Source organism: Lepus europaeus, chromosome 19 (assembly GCF_033115175.1).
Source record: "Lepus europaeus isolate LE1 chromosome 19, mLepTim1.pri, whole genome shotgun sequence".
Taxonomy (NCBI): domain Eukaryota; kingdom Metazoa; phylum Chordata; class Mammalia; order Lagomorpha; family Leporidae; genus Lepus; species Lepus europaeus.
Window position 1 is genome coordinate 72,182,330 of NC_084845.1, and position 18,901 is coordinate 72,201,230.

Below are 18,901 nucleotides of genomic sequence, written 5' to 3' on the forward strand. Positions count from 1 at the left end.
CATGCTGACAGACCAAAACACTCGTTTTGCCAAAAATGCAGACTATTCCCTGAACCAGCATCTCCTGTTACTGTCTAATTACATTGTTTAACTGGCCATGGGCTCATCGCCCAAATGCAAAATCACTCTGATATTTGGAGAAACATAACCTCTTATGTCAAGTCCACTTAAAAATACAAGGCAAACAAGCTTCTTGGACAATATTCTCGAACGCGAAACTCTGCAGCGACACTGTAATTACAGCGAACGTGACAGCCCCGAGCCCGCCGCAGCCCAGCTGGCTGAGAGCCGGGTGCACGGGCTGGCCCCTCAGCGCCGCGGGAGCTGTGCCCACACACCCAGGACTCCGACCAGGCGACACCCTCAGAAACGGACTTCTGTTACATCCTGCTCTGGGTATTTTATTAGAGTTTGAAAAGAAAAGAAAGAGAAGGAAGGCGATGATGACCGTGACCACGACCACGACCAGCGCATCTCAAGGCTGCCAGCCTAGGTTAAACTTAGCCGTATCTCTGCTTAGCCTTCCAGGAACGAGAAGCACACACACAAACAACAGGAAAATGCCACAGCACGTTGGTCTTTGTTCCCTCGCAGCGCCCCGCACTGCAGATAGCAGCCAAGGCAGTGGGAGCCTGCCCCTAGGGAAACCCCAGGGAGCAAGGGTCGAGGGCTCCCACCGCACCGCGGCCTACCTTCCTGTCACAAAGCCGAGCAAGGCGGTCTTCCTGTTCTATTTTGTTTTTGCTGCACGACAGTTGCAAAGTTACCATCAGAGGAGTTGAGCAGTAACCCTCCACAGACACGGCCCGACTCCGTCTCCAGGGCGCAGAGGCTCGTTGGAGACACCGAGTTCTCAGAGGCGCTGCGCAGGGCCAGTCTCCGACTCGGGGCTAGGCAAGCTGGTCAAGGACTAGGCTTGCACAAACAGAAAGCAGGAACCGTCTCCACAGCACTTTCCCCAGCAGCAGGACCGTTACCGCCTGGCTGTTCTGCAGCCCAACAAGTGCACACCGAGAAGGGGCCTTGCCGCCACAGGAAGCCGTCCCGGCGAGGGCTGCAACGCTCCCAGCAATCTGCAGGAACCCTGACCCCCGCGCACGCGCGGTAGCTGCTGAGAAGCGTTTTCCACGGGAGCTGAGGGCCCTCTTAGCCCAACTTAATCTTCCAAAAGCTTCTACCCGAACTCTAAGGAAGCTGGGGTCCACACGGGAGCAAACACCCCAGCACCACCACAGAGAGCACCCGGGGCAGCGCCACGACTCGCCCCCCAGACGGCACCGACACAAGGGTCAACATCACAATCCATGTGGCAGGGCCAGCCCTGCACACGCGCGCGCGCACCCGGCTACCGCCCTGCCGGGGGATGACGAAATGAGGAACGGAAATTAACATTTCAGGCAACGTCTCACATTGTTCCTTGAGGCCAAGGGCTGCAGCCGCCGCCGCCGCCTTCCTCCCGCTCGCCCCCGGCCCGCCTCCCCTCCCCCAGACCCCCCTGCCGCCCGCATTCCTGCCCTCGCCGCGCGCGCGCTCCCGCGCCCCCCGGCCCCCGCGCCGCCCCCTCCGGCGCCGCGCCGAGGGCCGTCTGCCCCGGTTCCACACAGCGCCAGGAACAGGGACGCCGGGCGAAACGACGGCAGCCGGCGGGGCAGGCGCCCTCGTGCGGGCCAGGGGTCGGCGCCCCGGGCCGCCCGGCGTCCACCGCGGGCCCCTCACGGCGCCCCCGGAGTCCACCGCGGGCCCCTCACGGCGCCCCGGGCCGCCCCGAGTCCACCGCGGGCCCCTCACGGCGCCCCGGGCCGCCCGGAGTCCACCGCGGGCCCCTCACGGCGCCCCGGGCCGCCCGGAATCCACCGCGGGCCCCTCACGGCGCCCCGGGCCGCCCCGAGTCCACCGCGGGCCCCTCACGGCGCCCCGGGCCGCCCGGTGTCCACCGCGGGCCCCTCACGGCGCCCCCGGAGTCCACCGCGGGCCCCTCACGGCGCCCCGGGCCGCCCCGAGTCCACCGCGGGCCCCTCACGGCGCCCCGGGCCGCCCCGAGTCCACCGCGGGCCCCTCACGGCGCCCCGGGCCGCCCCGAGTCCACCGCGGGCCCCTCACGGCGCCCCGGGCCGCCCCGAGTCCACCGGGCGCCCCGGGCCGCCCGGTGTCCACCGCGGGCCCCTCACGGCGCCCCGGGCCGCCCCGAGTCCACCGCGGGCCCCTCACGGCGCCCCGGGCCGCCCCGAGTCCACCGCGGGCCCCTCACGGCGCCCCGGGCCGCCCCGAGTCCACCGCGGGCCCCTCACGGCGCCCCGGGCCGCCCCGAGTCCACCGCGGGCCCCTCACGGCGCCCCGGGCCGCCCAGCCCCTCCAGCGCCCAGGCCCACGCTCGGCTCCTCAGGGCGACCCGCAGACCCCTCGGGTCCGCCCGGGGCGCCCCCTGGGCCCTCCCGCGACGCCCCCCGACCCTCAGGCGCCGCGGAAAGCCCGCCCTGGGCCCCTCACGGCGCCCCCAGACCACAGCGACGCTCCAGGACGCCTCGCAGCCCGCCCCGGCCCCCCGGCCCCCCGGCCCGCGGAGGCCGCTCAGCCAGCAGGCCGCAAGGCCGCGCGCTCCCGGCCCCCGCCCCGACCCTCGGCCTCGGACGGCGGCTCTCACCGGCTCCGAGGGCGGCTCGGCGGCGGCGGGGCGCAGGCGCTGCCCATGCAGCCCCGCCGGTTTCCCGGCCGCGCGGCCCGGGCGGGAAGGCGGCGGCGCGGGCTCGGGGCGCCGCCGAGCTGCGAGGGCCGCGAGAGGCGAGCCCGCCCCTCGGGCGCGCCCAGGGCTCGCGCGGGGCCGCGGTTCGGTCTGACGCTACTGCGGGGGCGTCTGGCCGCGGGCTCGGCGGCGGCGCCTCCCGGGCTGGGGCCCTCGCTCCATCGCGCTCCGTCGCGGGCGGCCTCTGGCTCCAGGACCCAGCGGCGGCTGCGGCGGGCGCCGGGCGCATGAGACGCTCCCGCCCATTGGCCCGCCGTATCCGCCACCGCCATTGGCCCGCCACCGCCGAGCCGCAGGCGTTGCGCACGTCACGGCGTCGGGAGGAAGTGCGATTCCGGGGTGAAGAGACGACGCTGCGATTGACAGCTCCCCGGACGGCCTTGGGGCGGGACTAGGACGACGTCCCGGGGACGACGGCGCACGGCCGTGCGTCGGGGCGCACGGGGCGCGGAGGCTTACGGGACGCTGGATTGGCTGTCTGCGTCTCTCAGGGGGCGGGCCTTGCGCTCTCGGGCACGACGATTGGTCTAGCCGAGTGCCGGAACCACAGGCACCGGGTCTGGAAGCGAGGCGCGGTACTGAAGGAGGTGGGAAGCGAAGTGTCCGCTGAGCGGGCGCGCGCTCCCCAGGAAGCGGCTCCGTCGCTTTCGCCTGCCCCGGGGCAGGGCTCCCCTCAGCTGCTCCTGGCCGGGCGTGTGCAGTGTTCGGGCGCGGCCGGCCCCGAGCCGAGGAGGCCGTCTCCGCGGACTGCTTGTCCGAGCCGCCCGGGGCGCACCGGGCCCGTGCAGCCGTCGCTCTTCCACGTGAGTGGCGCTGGGGGTGGGAAAAGCGGCGGTGCACGCCCCCCGGCGCTGGGCCGCGGCCGGCGGGAGCCCGGCGACGAGGCGCATCCGGTCACGTCGGCGGCCGGGGCCTCCCCGGGCAGGTGCAGCTCTGCGGCGCAGGGGTGGCGCGTGGCTGCCGAGACCGCGGAGCGAGGAAAGGTTGTGCCCCGTGGTCGCAAACTCGAGGTACAAGTAGAAGAAGCAGAGGCGAGTGTTTGGCCCGGCGGTGGGACGCTCACGGCCCGTATCCGCGCGCCTGGCTCCAGCCGGGTCTCTGCTCCTGACCCCGGCCTCCCGGGAATGCGCGCCTGGGAGGCTGCAGCGGCTGCGTTCCCGCCCCCACCCCCACGGGAGACCTGGATTGAGTGTGGCTGCTGCCTCCAGCGGGGCTGTCGCTGGCATTTGGGGAGCGACCCAGTGGGTGGGAGAGCGAGCCCCTCAAGTGCTCCGTGTAAAACAGGAAAGCCAGCCTACCCGTTTCCGACCGGCATTTATGAAAAGGGGGCCCACGGTTTCCGCGTGTGCCTGATTGTCGAATGACGAGATTAGGCCGGTGAACGTCAGGCCTAGACCCTACCCCACGTGTTGCGTAAGTGGCGGTGACTGGGGGTTGGTGTTTCGTGTTTGTTCCCTCCCTGGACTCCTGGAGGCGGGCGCCCGCCTGCCGTACCGCAGCGCCTGCGATGCACCTGGGAAGCTCAAGCGCGTGGGCCCCTGCCGCGCACCTGGGAGACCCAGGCGGAGTTCCTGGATCCTGGCTTTGGCCTGGCCCAGCCCTGGCTGTTGTAGGAATGTGGGGAGTGGAACAGCAAATGGCAGTCGGACTGAAAACGTGCCGGTGTAAAAGGTGAAAGCCACGGAAGCAGCAACTACGGAGGGAGAAGAAGCCGAGCGTAGAGAATTAAGCCGTCGGATGCACTGATTCGAAAGCTGCTCCTGTCCGCTGAGGGCCAGCACGAGGAGGGAACTCAGGACTGGGGATTTGACAGGTGCAGCTGGCCCGCGGACATCGCAGTTTCAGCAGCCGTGTGACCCTGACCCCAGGGTGGTCAGAGTCGGAGGCAGCGCCGCTCGGGAGGTGGTCAGGTCCTAAGGGTGGAGCTCTTCCCTTGGAAAAGAGGCTGAGGGAGCAGCCCTCAGCACGCCCCTCACCTGCAGAGCTGTGTGCTGAGTGCTTGGAGAGTGCGGGGGGCAGGATGACGATCAGGTCTCGTCTGGAGCTGGCTTTCAGGGTTAACTGGGTGAGATGTGAGGGAAGCGCTGTAGGTCTGCGCTGTCCACAAGTGGCCATCTGCGACTACTGGCCCCTTAAACTGTGAAGGCTGTCTGCCCCAGAGGTTAAGAACACATCGCCTGGGACCCCTGCATCCCACATTGGAGAGTGCCTGGGTTTGAGTCTCACATCTGGTCCTGATTCCAGTTTCTGTCGGTCCTGGGAGACTGCAAGAAATGGCTCAAGTAGTTGGGTCCCTGCCACCCAGTGGGAGTCCTGGATCTTAGTTCCCCACTGCTGGTGTTGCCTGGCCCAGCGCTGGCTACCAGGTACATTTGGAGAATGAACCAGTGCATGAGAAATCTCTTGTGTGCTTTTCAAATAAGTAAACTTAGAAGAAAAATAAATAAAGAGGGGCTGGCATTGTGGTGTAGCAGGTTCAGCCGCCACCCGTGGCAGCGGCATCCAATATGAGTGCTGATTTGAGACGCAGCTGCTCCGTTTCCAGGCTGCTCCCCTTCCAATCCAGCTCCCTGCTGATGTGCCTGGGAGAGCAGCAGCAGATGGTCCAAGTCCTTGGGTTCCTGCACCACATGTGAGAGCCAGAAGAAGCTCCTGGCTTCAAGTTAGTCCAGCTCTGGCCATTGCAGAAGTGAAGAAGTGGATGGAAGATCTCTCTGTCTCTGTAAACTTTGCGTTTCAAGTAAATAAATCTTTTTTTTTTTTTTTTTAAGAAATGAGAATCCAAAGTATGTGTGCTGTAATATAAAATACACTCCAGAGTTTGAAGGCTTGGTACAAAAAGAACATAAAGTATCTAACAAACACTTTTTTTTATTTGTGACACGTTGAAATGACAGTTTTTAGATATATTAAACATAGTGGCTAAATTATCACATTCCTTTATGACCATGGTGACTAAGAAATGCCAGTCATGCCTCGGCTCACGTTCTGGGAAGGTGACTTGAAAGGGCAGCGCTGCATCCAGCCAACAGAAGCGTCCACTCTGTCCCACTCGAGTCTGCGGCCTGTATTGGATTCAGGATAGAAGAGATAGGGGCAGGACTGGGAAGACGGCAACAGAGAGAGGGAGCGATCTGTACTCTGGTTTGCTCCCCACGTGTCTAGCCAGGTGTGAGCTAGGCCAAAACCATGAGCCAGGTCTCCCACGTGGGTGGCAGAGGCCCGGGCACTTGGGCCATCATCCCCTACCTTCCCAGACATGTTAACAGGGAGCTGAATTGCAAGTGGAGTAGCGGGCGCTCTGATAGGGGATGCTGGTGCCACAGGCAGCAGCTTAACCCCCCAGGGTCTGCTACTTCCTAGATGCTAATTGAAGGCTCAGACAGCCTTTGAACAGGCTGCAGACTGCCCAAGGGCAGGCCCTAGGCGAAGAGCCCCTGGCAGCACAGGACTCATTGGAAGAGAGAAAACAGGAGGCCCTGGCCCACGTCTGCACCAGGGTGAAGCTGGCTGGCAAGAACACAGTGTGCGGTTGAGTGGAACTGAGTTTGAGCACAGTCGGCAAGACACCATGGCCTGCAGGACCGGCGCCTGCAACGCCAGCATCCCACATGGGCACTGGTTCAAGTCCCAGCTGCTGCTCCTGGGAAAGCAGTGGAAGTGCTTGGGCCCCTGCACCCACGTGGGAGACCTGGAAGAAGCTCCTGGCTTCGGCCTGGCCCAGCCCCAGCAGTTGTGACGATTTGGGGAGTGAACCAGCAGGTGGATCTCTGTCTCCTCTCTAACTCTTTCAAATAAATAATTAAAATCTTGGTTCCTTTAATGGGTACCTGGGTTGCCCTGGGTATTCCTATTAGGAGACCTAGAGGCGGACCAGAAGCAAGCACCCTGGGTGGCCCTGGGTTCGAGCCCCTCAGGAAGGCCTGTCTTCAGACCCTTCCCCACTACAGTGCTGCAGCCATGTTCACTGGATTCTTCCTGCAAACACTCGTTCAGGACCTGCTGTTTACCAGGAGCTGGGGGTTCAGCTGTCAGTGCAAGCCAGGCGCTGACATCCACGTGTCGGGCCACACGTGGCTGGACACTCAGGTGCGGCTTCCAGACCCAGTGGTGTTGGGAGGGGAAGAGTGGCTAAGCAGACCAGCCCTTAAGCAAAGGCACTGGAAGCTCCCCCCACCCCTCTTCCTGCTCCCCACACTGCCCATCTCCCTGCAGTGCACTGGGAGTGCCAGGGCCTGCGGATCGGCCCCTCCCCGCTTCCCGCAGGCTGGGCAGAGGTCAGTGCTGAGGCGGCAGCCCGGCTTCCCTGCTGATGGTCCACTTCCTCTTCCACACAGCACCTTCCCCCCCGCCTCCTCCCTGTGGCCTGTGCTCACACAGCCCCTCCGTGTTCTCGGCGCTGGAATCAGGAAGCAGCGCACACTTCACAGGAAGTCATTCCGTGTTTTCCTTTCTGGTTCCCAGAGCGCTGAGGTTTGCTGCCCTCCAAAACCACAGCCAAGGAAAAGCCCCAGGCTCTGGCCTTGACCTGGCCAGCACCAGCACCGCCCCAGACGCGCTCTGTAGTCCCTCAGCTGTGGATTTTCTTTTTCAGATACTAACGTTTTTCTCTTACTCCCCCCCAGCCCCCATTTTAATTGTGGTAAAATGCACATAACAAAAATTGCCATTTTTGGCCGGCGCCGCGGCTCACTAGGCTAATCCTCCGCCTTGCGGCGCCGGCACACCGGGTTCTAGTCCCGGTCGGGGCACCGATCCTGTCCCGGTTGCCCCTCTTCCAGGCCAGCTCTCTGCTGTGGCCAGGGAGTGCAGTGGAGGATGGCCCAAGTGCTTGGGCCCTGCACCCCATGGGAGACCAGGAGAAGTACCTGGCTCCTGTCAACGGATCAGCGCGGTGCGCCGGCCGCAGCGCGCTACCGCGGCGGCCATTGGAGGGTGAACCAACGGCAAAAGGAAGACCTTTCTCTCTGTCTCTCTCTCACTGTCCACTCTGCCTGTCAAAAAAAATAAAAAAAAAATTGCCATTTTTAAAAAATATTGATTCATTTATCTGAAAGAGGGGGAGAGATGTTGAGAGGTCCTCCATCCGCTGGCCCACTCCCCAAATGGCCACAATGGCCAGAGCTGGGCCGATCCAAAGCCAGGAGCCTCCCCAGGTCCCCCATGTGGGTGCAGGGCCCAAGCACTCTGTCCTTGTCTCTGTAACCCTGCCTTTAAATTTTTTTATTTACTAATGTATTTTTTTTTTTTTTTTTGACAGGCAGAGTGGACAGTGAGAGAGAGAGACAGAGAGAAAGGTCTTCCTTTTGCCGTTGGTTCACCCTCCAATGGCCGCCGCGGTAGCGCGCTGCGGCCGGCGCACCGCGCTGTTCCGATGGCAGGAGCCAGGTGCTTCTCCTGGTCTCCCATGGGGTGCAGGACCCAAGGACTTGGGCCATCCTCCACTGCACTCCCTAGCCACAGCAGAGAGCTGGCCTGGAAGAGGGGCAACCGGGACAGGATCGGTGCCCCAACCGGGACTAGAACCCGGTGTGCCGGCGCCGCAAGGCGGAGGATTAGCCTGTTGAGCCACGGCGCCGGCCTTACTAATGTATTTTTTTATTTGAAAGGCAGAGCATCAGAAAGGGAGAAAACAGAGAGAGCTAGAGAGCTCCTCACTTGCTGGTTCACTCCCCAAATGCCCACATGAGCCAAGGCTGGGTCAGGCCAAAGCCAGGAGGGCAGAACTGTATCTAGGTGTGACTTGTGAGTGGTAGGGGCGCAGGCACTTGAGCCAGCACCTGCTACCTCCAGGATGCACTACTAGGATCAGAAGCTCAGAGTAGCCAGGACTCAAACCGGGCATTCCAACGTGGTGTGCAGGTGTCTAACAGCCTCCTAACCACCGCACCAAGCGTCTGCCCCAGTTTTGGTATCATTTTAAAGCCAAAGCAGATGATCAGTTAATCACTACATAGTAAATCTTACAGTCCAAGTAGGATGACTGAAGGTAGGGAGAAGTCTCCCAGAGGGCTGTCACGTTGCGTAGCATGCTCTACGTAAGGACTCAAGTGGGAAGAGGGGCTGAGGGTGGCTGCATGCCAGCGTTCTGAGCACTGTGGCTCCAGCTGTGGCCAGAATCTGAAACGCCTGACAGTCCAGGTCAGAAAGTAAGGACTGTAAACATTGTCCCATGAGTGTGCACCTCGTGTGTGTGTGGCCCTTTGCATTCATGTCAACACCCCAGCCACGGAGGTGTTGGGAAGTGCGGCCGCACGGCTGAGTGACACTGGCCAGCCGTCGGCACAGCATCCTCAGGCGAGCCCTGCCCTGGTCTGTTCACGTTCGCTACTGCTGAATTCAGCAAAGATCCCAGAACAGATTACTCAGATCCCCTCTGGATACTTCAGGATGTTACCCGGAGAAAGGCTCCCAGGGGAAATCTTGAACCCAGCGCAGGATTCCTTTTTCCGTGTACGAAGCTCACAGCCGGCTTGGTCTTGGGGGGGAAGCTGCAGAAGGGCAGCGGCAGCAGTGCAGGGGTGGCGTGTCCTCCGTGCAGAGGGCAGGCTGACAGCAGCCCCAGGATGCTTTGCCCTGCATGGACCAGTCCCCGCTCAGCCTGCACCAGTCCAGACATCTCCTGCACAGAACACAAAGTCCAAACGCAGCTTCCAGGCTGCCCGGTTCAGCAACTCGGTGACATCATGGGAGCCAGTTCTGCTTCACCCCAATGCTACTGCCCAGCCCAGGGCCTTCAGTGAAAAACTACACGAGAGGGAGCTGGGAGACTCACCATGATTGATTTAGGCCACCTGCACTTCAAGTGGGTGGCCTGGGCTCCCAGAACCCTTTGTGGGAGGCAGCAAGGTGTACGCACCTCAGGTTAACACTGAGGGGCTGCTGTTTCCCCCTTGTCTTGGGAATGTCCATGGAGCTGTCCAGAGCCAGTGTGGTGTGTCTCGGTGCCAGCGTTGTGACAGCCGCGATGGCTGTGACTGTGCTGTCAGTGTTTCTCAGCTTCAGTGCCAACAGAGAACATCCGTAGATACAACCCACATAAGCAAAAGCACTTCGGTCTCAATTTTTTAAAAAAGGTTTTATTTATTTGAAGGGCAGAGCTACACAGAGGCAGAGGCAGAGGCAGAGAGACAGAGGTCTTCCATCGCTGGTTCACTCCCCAAATGGCTAGAGCTAAGCCGATCCAAAGCTAGGAGCCAGGAGCCTCCTCCGGGTCTCCCACACCAGTGTAAGGCCCAAGGACTTGGGCCATCTTCTTCTGCTTTCCCAGGCCATAGCAGAGAGCTGGATGGGAAATGCAGCAGCCAGGACTCAAACTGGCACCTATATGGGATGCCGCCACTGCAGGTGGCGGCTTTACCTGCTACGCCACAGCGCCGGCCCCAGTTTCATTGGTTTTAAAGAGCCTAAAGAGGGGCCTGGCATTGTGGCACCACTTGCAATGCTGGCAGCCTATTCAGGCACTAGTTCGAATTCTGGCTGCTCCACTTCTGATCCAGCTCCCTACTGATGAGCCTGGGAAAGCAGTCACCCACTACACCCACATGGGAGACCCAGACTTTTCACTAGGCCCAGCCCTAGGCATTACAGTCATTTTGTAAGGGAACCAGCAGATGGAAGAACTGTGTCTCCCTGTCTGTAACTCTGCCTTTCAAATAAATAATAAATAAATATTTAAAAAATGAAAACAAGAGCCGGCACTGTGATTTAGCCCTAGCCATTGCGATCATTTTGGGAGTGAACCAGTGGATGGAATACTGATCTCTCTCTCTGCCTCTCAAATAAACAAATAAATCTTTAAAAACAAAACAAAACCTCAAGAGGCCCAGAAACCCAAAAGCTTGGGGGCTGTTGGCTTAGATTCAGCACCACAGCATCTTGCACTGGGACAGGTTCAGCTGTTACCTGCACAGCACAGCACTGACCAAGGAAGTTAGGTATGCATGGGCAGAGCCACAAAGATGAGTACATTCTTTAAATTAGGCACAAGCTGTACTTAATGCTTGAGTACTCACAATTAGAGTCTGCACTGGGCTTATACTCTGTCTTCCTGGAGAAAGATCCACACCAACCACTCTCCATACAATCACTGTGTGAAGGCAAGAGTGGGAGACCACTGTCAGCTCACTGCTGGGACACTGGTTCAGAGCCCAGGCTCGGGGCAGGAGTGGGACCACTGTCAGCACACTGCTGGGGACGCCTACCCGCCGTGTTGGAATGCCTGGGTTCAAATCCTGGCTCCACTCTGCATTCCAGATTCCTGCTAACACACACCCAGGTGTTCAGCAGAGATCGGCTGAAGTCGGGTTCCTTCCACCCACACGGGAGCCCTGGATGGAGCTCCCGGATCCAGCCTGGCCCAGCCCTGGCTGTCGCAGGCTTTTGGGGAGTGAGCCAGCAGATCTTCGTTCTCAGATTCTCTCCCTGTGTCTACACCTTCACATTTAAAATCATCTTTTTTAAGAAAATGTACACTGTGGCCGCAGACTGCCTGGCCCCCAGCCCTGCCCCTTCTTCACCTGTGACCTCAGGGCAATGGGCTCACAACAGCACCTGCCAGCTAGGATTCTTGTGACGATCACACATTATTGTTTTTAAATTATTTGAAAGAGAAGCAAAATTCTTCCACCCATTGTTTGACTCCGCAACAAGCTTTCTTGGGCTGTATGTACACCTGCTGTGTTAATGAGGATGCACTGATTTGGCCGAAGGTCAGGATAAGCAAAGGCAGCCACTGACTTACAGTGCGGTAAGCACTGCTGTGACAGCGGCGTCCGCCCTGCAGCACCAGTTCAAGTCCTGGCTGCTGCTTCTGATCCAGCTTCCTGCTACCACACCCGGGAAAGCAGTGGCTGAGTGCTCATGTAGTTAGGTCCCTGCCACCCGTGTGGGAGACCAGGGTGGAGTTCTGGTTCCTGGTTTTGGCCTAGTCCAGCCCCAGCTGTTGCAGGTATTTGGGGAGTGAACCAATGAGTGATCTCTCTGTCCCATCCTCACCTCCCACAGAGTGGCAGGACCTATGTGCTTAAGCCATCATCTGCTGCCCGCAGGATGCCTGATCGCAAGTGGAGGAGCCCAGACTTGAGCCAGACGCTGAGATACAGATGCAGGCACCCCAGGTGGTGACTCGAGTCACAATCCTTCCACATGGCTCTGTACACGCAGAAGACCTAAGTGCTAACCACCGTTATGAACCGAGGAAATGCCTAGGCTGTTCGATGCTGCCAATGCTGCTTCACATTTTATTTCAGTTGTTATCAACTACGCAACACACAGGGTGAGCCTTCCACGCTGGACACGCTGCGCTGGGTCTTGTCTCAGCATGAGTGTCGGGCGCATGGAGACGGAGCTCGAGGGCAGCGTGGAGGCGACAGCTGCTGCCGCTCAGGGAAGGCTTAGGTTGGAAGACTGAGTTGACGTCCACTTCACAGAGGCTTGGACGTGACGCCTCCGTGTGGCACAGGCAGCATTGGACTGAGTGCAGCACAGGGGGTTTGGGCACTGAGAAGAGCTCTTAGCTGTGGGGCTGCTGAGTGGGGAGCAAGGACGCATAGCAGGCAGGGCGGGCATTTGGCGCAGCAGTGCCTGGTTCAACTCCCAGCTCCTACGCCTCTGCTGAGGTGCATCCTGGGATGCAGCAGGTGCTGGGACCCTGCTACCCACATGGGAGACCCAGGCTCCCGGCCTCAGCCTCGCCCAGCCCCAGCCACTGCAGCCATTTGAGGTATAAACCAGCAGATGGAGGCACTCTATCTACCCTGGCTTTCTGTCTCTCCCTAACTCTGCCTTCCTAATTAATTCAATAAATCTTTTTTTAAAATTTTTTTTTAAATTTATTTATTTACTTGAAAGTCACAGTTACACAGAGAAGGAAAGGCAGAGAGAGAGAGGGGTCTTCATCCACTGGCTCACTCCCCAGTTCACCACAACGGCCGGAGCTGCACCGATCCGAAGCCAGGAGCCAGGAGCCAGGAGCTTCTTCCAGGTCTCCCACATGGGTGCAGGGGTCCAAGGACTTGGGCCATCTTCTGCTGCTTTCCCAGGCCATAGCAGAGAGCTTGAACCAGTACCCATATGGGATGCCAGCACTGCAGGTGGTGGCTTTACCCACTATGCCACAGTGCCAGCCCTAAAATCCTTTTTTTTTAAAGATTTATTTATTTGTTATTTGAAAGAGTTACACAGAGAGGAGAGTCAGAGAGAGAGAGAGAGAGGTCTTCCATCCAATGGTTTACTCCCCAATTGGCCGCAATGGCTGGAGCTGCGCCAATCTGAAGCCAGGAGCCAGGAGCTTCCTCCAGGTCTCCCATGTGGGTGCAGGGCCCAAGGACTCGGGCCATCCTCTACTGCTTTCCCAGGCAACAGCAGAGAGCTGGATCGGAGGTGAAGCAGCCGGGACTCAACCAGTGCCCATATGGGATGCCGACGCTTCAGGCCAGGGCATTAACCCACTGTGCCACAGCTCTGCCCCCCCCCCTTTTTTTTTCCCAAAATTTTTATTAAAGGTGTTCGGAGGGGCCAGTGTTGTGGCACAGTAGGTTAAGCCACTGCCTGTGATGCCAGCATCCCATATGGGTGCTGGTTTGAGTCCTGGTTGCTCCACTTCCAGTCCAGCTCCCTGCTAATGGCCTGAGGAAGCAGTGGAGGATGGCCCAAGTAGTTGGGTCTCTGCACCCACACGGATGACAAGGACAGAGCTCCAGGCTCCTGGCTTTGACTTGGCCCAGCTCTGGGCGTTGTGGCCATTTGGGGGAATGAACCAGCAGCCAAAAGCGATCTCTCTCCCACCATCTCTGTATCTGCCTTTCAAATAAATAAATAAATTTTTTTAAAAAGGTATTCAGAAGATAAAGGGTTAGAATTCAAAGGCGTTAAATAGAGAAGTGCTGCTGGGCTGTCCCGCGTCTTAAATGACTATAAATTGCCCGTGGCCCTGGGTCAGCCTCCACGCCACTGCGAGACCAGCAGGACACCGGTGCTCGTGGCACCAGGCGGCCCTGCACAGGTGCCTCAGTTCCCCTTACCAGCATAGGTGCAGTTGACGGGATTTGTTATATTCTGTTCTGTTTATGAAACGGAACTCAGCCAGGATTGCCCCAGGGCCCAAATAAACAAACGACAAGCTAAACAAGACACAAAATTCAGAATAAGATGGCAGAACCCAGACTGCGTGCTGTGGCTCGAAGCATCTCACACTTAACCCAGTCCACTCTTCCCTCCTGCCAGAGCTTGCCAGGAGCTCCAGGAGCAACACAGGCTCCTCTGAGGGGCTGCGAGCCGAGCCCCCATCGCCCAGCCCGGGTCTGGTCTGCCAGTGACCCACAGCCAGAAGGCTCCCGAGCAGGCCACAGATAAAATTCTGCATGGAAGCCACCACCTGCTCTGTGAACCAGCCCTTTAAGCTACACGGAAAAGGAAGCAGCACCCAGAACAGCTGTACCAGCTTCCCCTTCGACACTAACCCTAGTGGTCACGAGCCTGTCCCCTTGCTTAGGAGCTAGGCTGGGGCCGTCACTGCAGCCATACGGTGCCGACTCCAGGCTCAGCTGCCGACCAGAAAGGGCAGCCAAGCGAAAGAATAAGCACAAGAGAATCTGGCTTTCCTGCCTGGTGGAGAGCCAGCTCCTCTCTCTGGGCCGGGGCAGCTTTTCCTCTGGGGTGGGGGTGGCAGCTGCAGCCTCCTCCGGGCCTCCCCTGTGCCCACCTTTTCGCCCAAGGGTCTCCGGCAGGAGCCGAAATGACGCCTTCAAGACAGACCTTGTCAGTCCTCGCCTCAAATCCCCCGCGCTCCACCGTCCTCAGGAGTGCCGTGAGCTACCTGTCCACGCTGCATGGCTCTGCTAGGTACTGCCCAGCACGGGGGTGAATGGTGTGCAGAAAGAACCCAGAATGTGCCAGCTCCACGTCCCTCTTACCAAGTGTCTGGTCAAAATCCCACACCCAGCCTTTCTAGGAAGCACTAGAGAGCGTGCAGCTGTTTAGTCGCAGGTTTTTTGCTTGTAGAAATGCACTTTTCAGGGGCTGGTCCTGTGGCATATTGGATAAAGCCTGCAACCCTGGCATCCCATATAGGCGCTGGCTCATGTCCTGGCTGCTGCACTTTCCGATCTTGCTCCCTGCTAACAGCCTGGGAAAAACAGCAGAAGATGGCCCAAGTGCTTGGGCCCCCGCCACCCATATGGGAGACCCAGATGAAGCCCCTGGCTCCTGGCTTTGGCCTGGCCCAGCTCTGGCCATTGCGGCCATCTGGGGAGTGAACCAGAGGATGGAAGACCTCTCCTCTCCCCAACATTCTGTAACTCTTTTTTTTTTTTATTTGACAAGCAGAGTGGACAAGTGGACAGTGAGACAGAGGGACAGAGAGAAAGGTCTTCCTTTTCCGTTGGTTCACCCCCCAATGGCTGCTGCAGCCGGCACGCTGTGCCAATCCGAAGCCAGGAGTCAGGTGCCTCTCCTGGTCTCCCATGGGGTGCAGGCCCCTAGCACTTGGGCCATCCTCCACTGCACTCCCGGGCCACAGCAGAGAGCTGGCCTGGAAGAGGAGCAACTGGGACAGAATCCGGCGCCCTGACTGGGACTAGAACCCGGTGTGCCGGTGCCGCAGGCGGAGGATTAGCCTATTGAGCCACGGCGCCGGCCTGTAACTCTTTCAAAGTAAATTAAAAAAAATCTTTTTTTTCAGGAAGAACAAACAGTGATTACAAAATCTTGTTTTATATATATATATGAGCTAAAACCCAGTTAGTTAATAAATGGCATGAAAAGAAACTTTCTGGACAAAGAGCTTAACAACATTCGCCAAAATTCAGAGATGAAGTTGTTTCCAAACACCCCACAAGGTGCTACTCTCTAGGAGCCTTCTAGGTTAGACAGGTGTCCAGGTGCAGAGCTGTGTGGCGGCTCCCACAGGGCCTCAGCTCTGCACGCCAGGGCAGGTGTGACAGCAGCAGTGTGTGTGTGTGGGGGGGGGGGGGGAGCTCAGGAGCTGCCAGCTTGGGAAGCAGCAGTAATTATTTGCTGAGATACTGGTAAGAAGCAAAGACCTTAACCCAGAAGGACCCAGGTCATCTCCGTCCCCAGCTCCCTTATTAACCATCTTAAAGCTCAGGGCAGCTGGCCTGGCAAAGGGCAGATGTCACAGTGTGGGTGGGAGGGGTTGGTCCCCCCAGGCCCAGAGGGCTGTAGTGGGACCTCTCATAGTGTCCCCTCTGTGACCAGAGGAGTCACCTCCCACGCAGCAGCAGATCGCAGAGCTATGGTGGCCTGGGTGCACAGGGGACAAAGTCCACACGTCCACGGGGAATAAAGGCAGGGAAGGAAACAGCGGGAGCAAAGGAACGCAGGCGCCCCACTCCGCGGCAGGTCTGCGGGTGAAGGGAGATCGGGAACTGGCTGTCCTAGGCACCCTCCCCCGGGGTCCAGACCACGGGGGCCCTGCTGCCCGAGGCAGTGCTCGGTGTCTGATCCCTGCCACCCCGGCAGGGCCTGGGACACAGCCACCCTCAAACCGCAGTTGTGAGTGCGGCTCTGCCTTCTGTTGCTCAGAGCTGCTTTCACGTGCGTTTACTGCACTTTCTCTCACAACAACCCTGTGGGAAAATCAAGGCTGACATTAACCTAGCTTTGTAGCTAATTATTATCCCCATTTTACTGAAGAGAAAATTGAGGGTTGGAGAGGTTAACACCCTGTTCCAGGTGATCCTCGGCCGAGGACGGGATCCAGTCACCCCCGGCCAGGAGAGGACAGCAACAATTCCATCGACATTAAAATGGCTAATTATACTCTTCCCTAAACACACAGGGCAGTAGGCCACTGCCTGCAACGTCAGCAACTGCGGCCACTCCGCTTCCCATCGTGCTCCCTGCTCACGGGCCTGAACCACCGCGGAGACTGCCGAAGCGCTCGGGTCCCTGCCAGCACACCGGAGACCTGGACAGGATTCCTGGCTCCTGGTCTGCCCGGCCAGACCCAACCTTTGTGGCCATTTGTGTCTTTCCCTCTTTCTGTGGGACTCTTTCAAATAAAAAATGATCAGCTTTGCTGAAGGCTTTATAAAAATGTATCTATTTGAAATGTAGAGTGACAGAGAGGGGAGACAGATTTTTCCATTTGCTGTTTCATTTCCCAAATGCCTCCAACAGCCAGGGCTGGGCCAGGCTAAAGCCTCAGAACTCCATCCAAGTCTCCCATGTGGCTGGCAGGGTCCCAAGCGCTGGGGCCATCATCCACCACCTGCCCAGGTGCATTTCACGGAGTAGGTGGACTCGAACCAGCACTCCAACGTGAGATGCAGGTGTCCCAACCAGAGCCTCAACCCACCGTGCCCAAGCCTAGCCTTTGCTGGAGCAGACTTCGAGAACCTTTTTCCTACCAAGGGCCACTGGGATATTTATAACATCACTCACAGGCCATACAGAATTACCAACTTAAAAATTAGCCTGCCCACTGTGGCATAGTAGGCTAAACCTCCACCTCCAGCACCGGTTCCTGTCCTGCTGCTCCAATTCTGATCCAGCTCTCCGCTATGGCCTGGGGAAGCAGTGGAGGATGTCCCAAGTCCTTGGGCCCCTGCACCGGCGTGGGAGACCTGGAAGAAGCTCCTGGCTTTGGATTGGCCCAGCTATGGGCATTGAGGCCATTTGGGGAGTGAACCAGTGGGTGAAAGACCTCTCAAATAAACAAACAGAACCTTAAAAACGAGTCTGCTATAGATGTACTGAATTTGGAGTCCCGCCTGTGGTTGCCTTCCAGGGCGGAACAAGTGGTTTCCAGGCCACCCGTGCTACTGAGGCTGAGTCACAGGTCACCTGCCAAGGGCTGGGTGCTGGTCACTTCCTGCCGGGGCTGCACAGCACAAGCTGCCCAGGGAGCCTGACTGCAGTCACGGGACCAGGCTGGCCAGACGACCACAAACTGGCACGGCCATCTCATCCCTCCGAGGGGCAGAGTCAGAACGCCCAACCATGAGCTGATTCCACAGATGCCCACAGCTCAGGGGCTGCGTGAGGCTGAAGCCCAAGCCTCCCACGGGGGTGGCCAGGGCCCAAGGACTCTCACCTGCCCCGCTGTGGGGAGCGGGAGGCCGGCGGAGGCAGCCGGGCCCGCGGCTGCTCCGCACACACAGCCCTCTGCAGAGGTGAGCGCCAGCACCCCGGACCCCGGGGGCGGCCTGCGCACACCCGGAGGGACGCTTCCTCGCTGTACAGCAGGTACTGACCGCCTGCTCGGCCGGCTTTGCTAGGGAAATAGGGACCCCCAGAGCACGCGCCGCCACGTTCACTCAGCGAGCTCTCCGCCCAGCGCAGCCGGCGGGCGCACAGCGAGGCACGCAAGCCCGGGGCCGGGCGACAGCGAACCTTCCGGAGCCGGGGCGCAGCAGGGCCGCCCCGTCCTCCGCCCTCCCGGTGCAGGCGGCGCTCCGGGCTCCCAGGGACGGAGGCCGCCCGCCCGGGCACCGCCCCCGCTTCCGTCCAGGCAGGGAGCAGACGCCACGGCTGGGCCTCGGGACGGCTCTCAGTCGGCGCTGGGGTGAGAAGCGCCCCAGGCCGCCGGCTCCGCAGGAATAAACGAGAACCAGACCCCAGGCGCAGGCGAGGCCCCCAACGCGCAGGTGCCCCAAGGAGGCCCTGCCGGGGTAGACGTCCGGCGGAAGCCCCCGACTGCGCAGGCGCCGCGGGGGGCCCGCCCTAGCCCGACTGCGCAGGCGCCCTGAGGAGGCCCTGCTCGCGCTGACGCCCAGGGAAAGCCCCCAGATTGCGCAGGCGCAGGTCTCTGGCCAAGATGGCGGCAGTGCTGCTGCTGCGCGGCTTTCGGCCAGGCCGGGGTCCCGGTCCTGTGCGGCTGTGGCGCCCAGGCCCTTCTTGGAGCCCGGGCGTCGCTAGCGGAGCCTGGAGCAGGCGGCCGTACGTGGCCCTCAGGCCTCCGATGGGCCGTGCCGGGGCTGGAGGCGGCGCCCGACAGGTAACCCCGCGGGCGGCCCCCTGAGCCCGGGCTGCGGCCTTTCCCGGGGTGTACGCGGTGTGCGGGTGTGCGGCTTCTGGCGGAGCTGGGCTGCGGGCAGTGCTGTGGCGTCGCCGTTGGTTCTGCGGGAGAGGCGCACGGCCCCCTCCCGGGTCTCCCCCGGGACGGCAGGGCCGGCGCCCGAACCCCGGAGCAGCCCC

The 18,901-nt window shown here is 60.1% G+C and overlaps 3 protein-coding genes across 6 annotated transcripts in view; 2 read left to right on the plus strand and 1 right to left on the minus strand.

Annotated features, from left to right (window-relative positions):
• The window catches only part of ANKRD11 (ankyrin repeat domain containing 11), a 153,285-nt gene extending 150,572 nt beyond the window's left edge, over positions 1 to 2,713 (minus strand). For all 3 annotated transcript variants that reach the window (XM_062177166.1, XM_062177164.1, XM_062177163.1), the window contains exon 1: positions 2,642 to 2,713. The gene's annotated coding sequence lies outside the window, so the exon portion shown is untranslated. The remainder of the gene's footprint in view (positions 1 to 2,641) is intronic.
• The window catches only part of LOC133747763 (proline-rich protein 2-like), an 83,192-nt gene extending 80,221 nt beyond the window's left edge, over positions 1 to 2,971 (plus strand). Inside the window, exon 2 of the mRNA XM_062176056.1 lies at positions 1,490 to 2,971. Within this exon, the coding sequence (XP_062032040.1) occupies positions 1,490 to 2,971 (1,482 nt within the window). The remainder of the gene's footprint in view (positions 1 to 1,489) is intronic.
• A 15,538-nt stretch (positions 2,972 to 18,509) lies between these two features.
• The window catches only part of SPG7 (SPG7 matrix AAA peptidase subunit, paraplegin), a 40,433-nt gene continuing 40,041 nt past the window's right edge, over positions 18,510 to 18,901 (plus strand). For both annotated transcript variants that reach the window (XM_062177201.1, XM_062177202.1), the window contains exon 1: positions 18,510 to 18,701. In XM_062177201.1, coding sequence (XP_062033185.1) covers positions 18,522 to 18,701 — 180 coding nt within the window. In that variant the 5' untranslated portion in view covers positions 18,510 to 18,521. The remainder of the gene's footprint in view (positions 18,702 to 18,901) is intronic.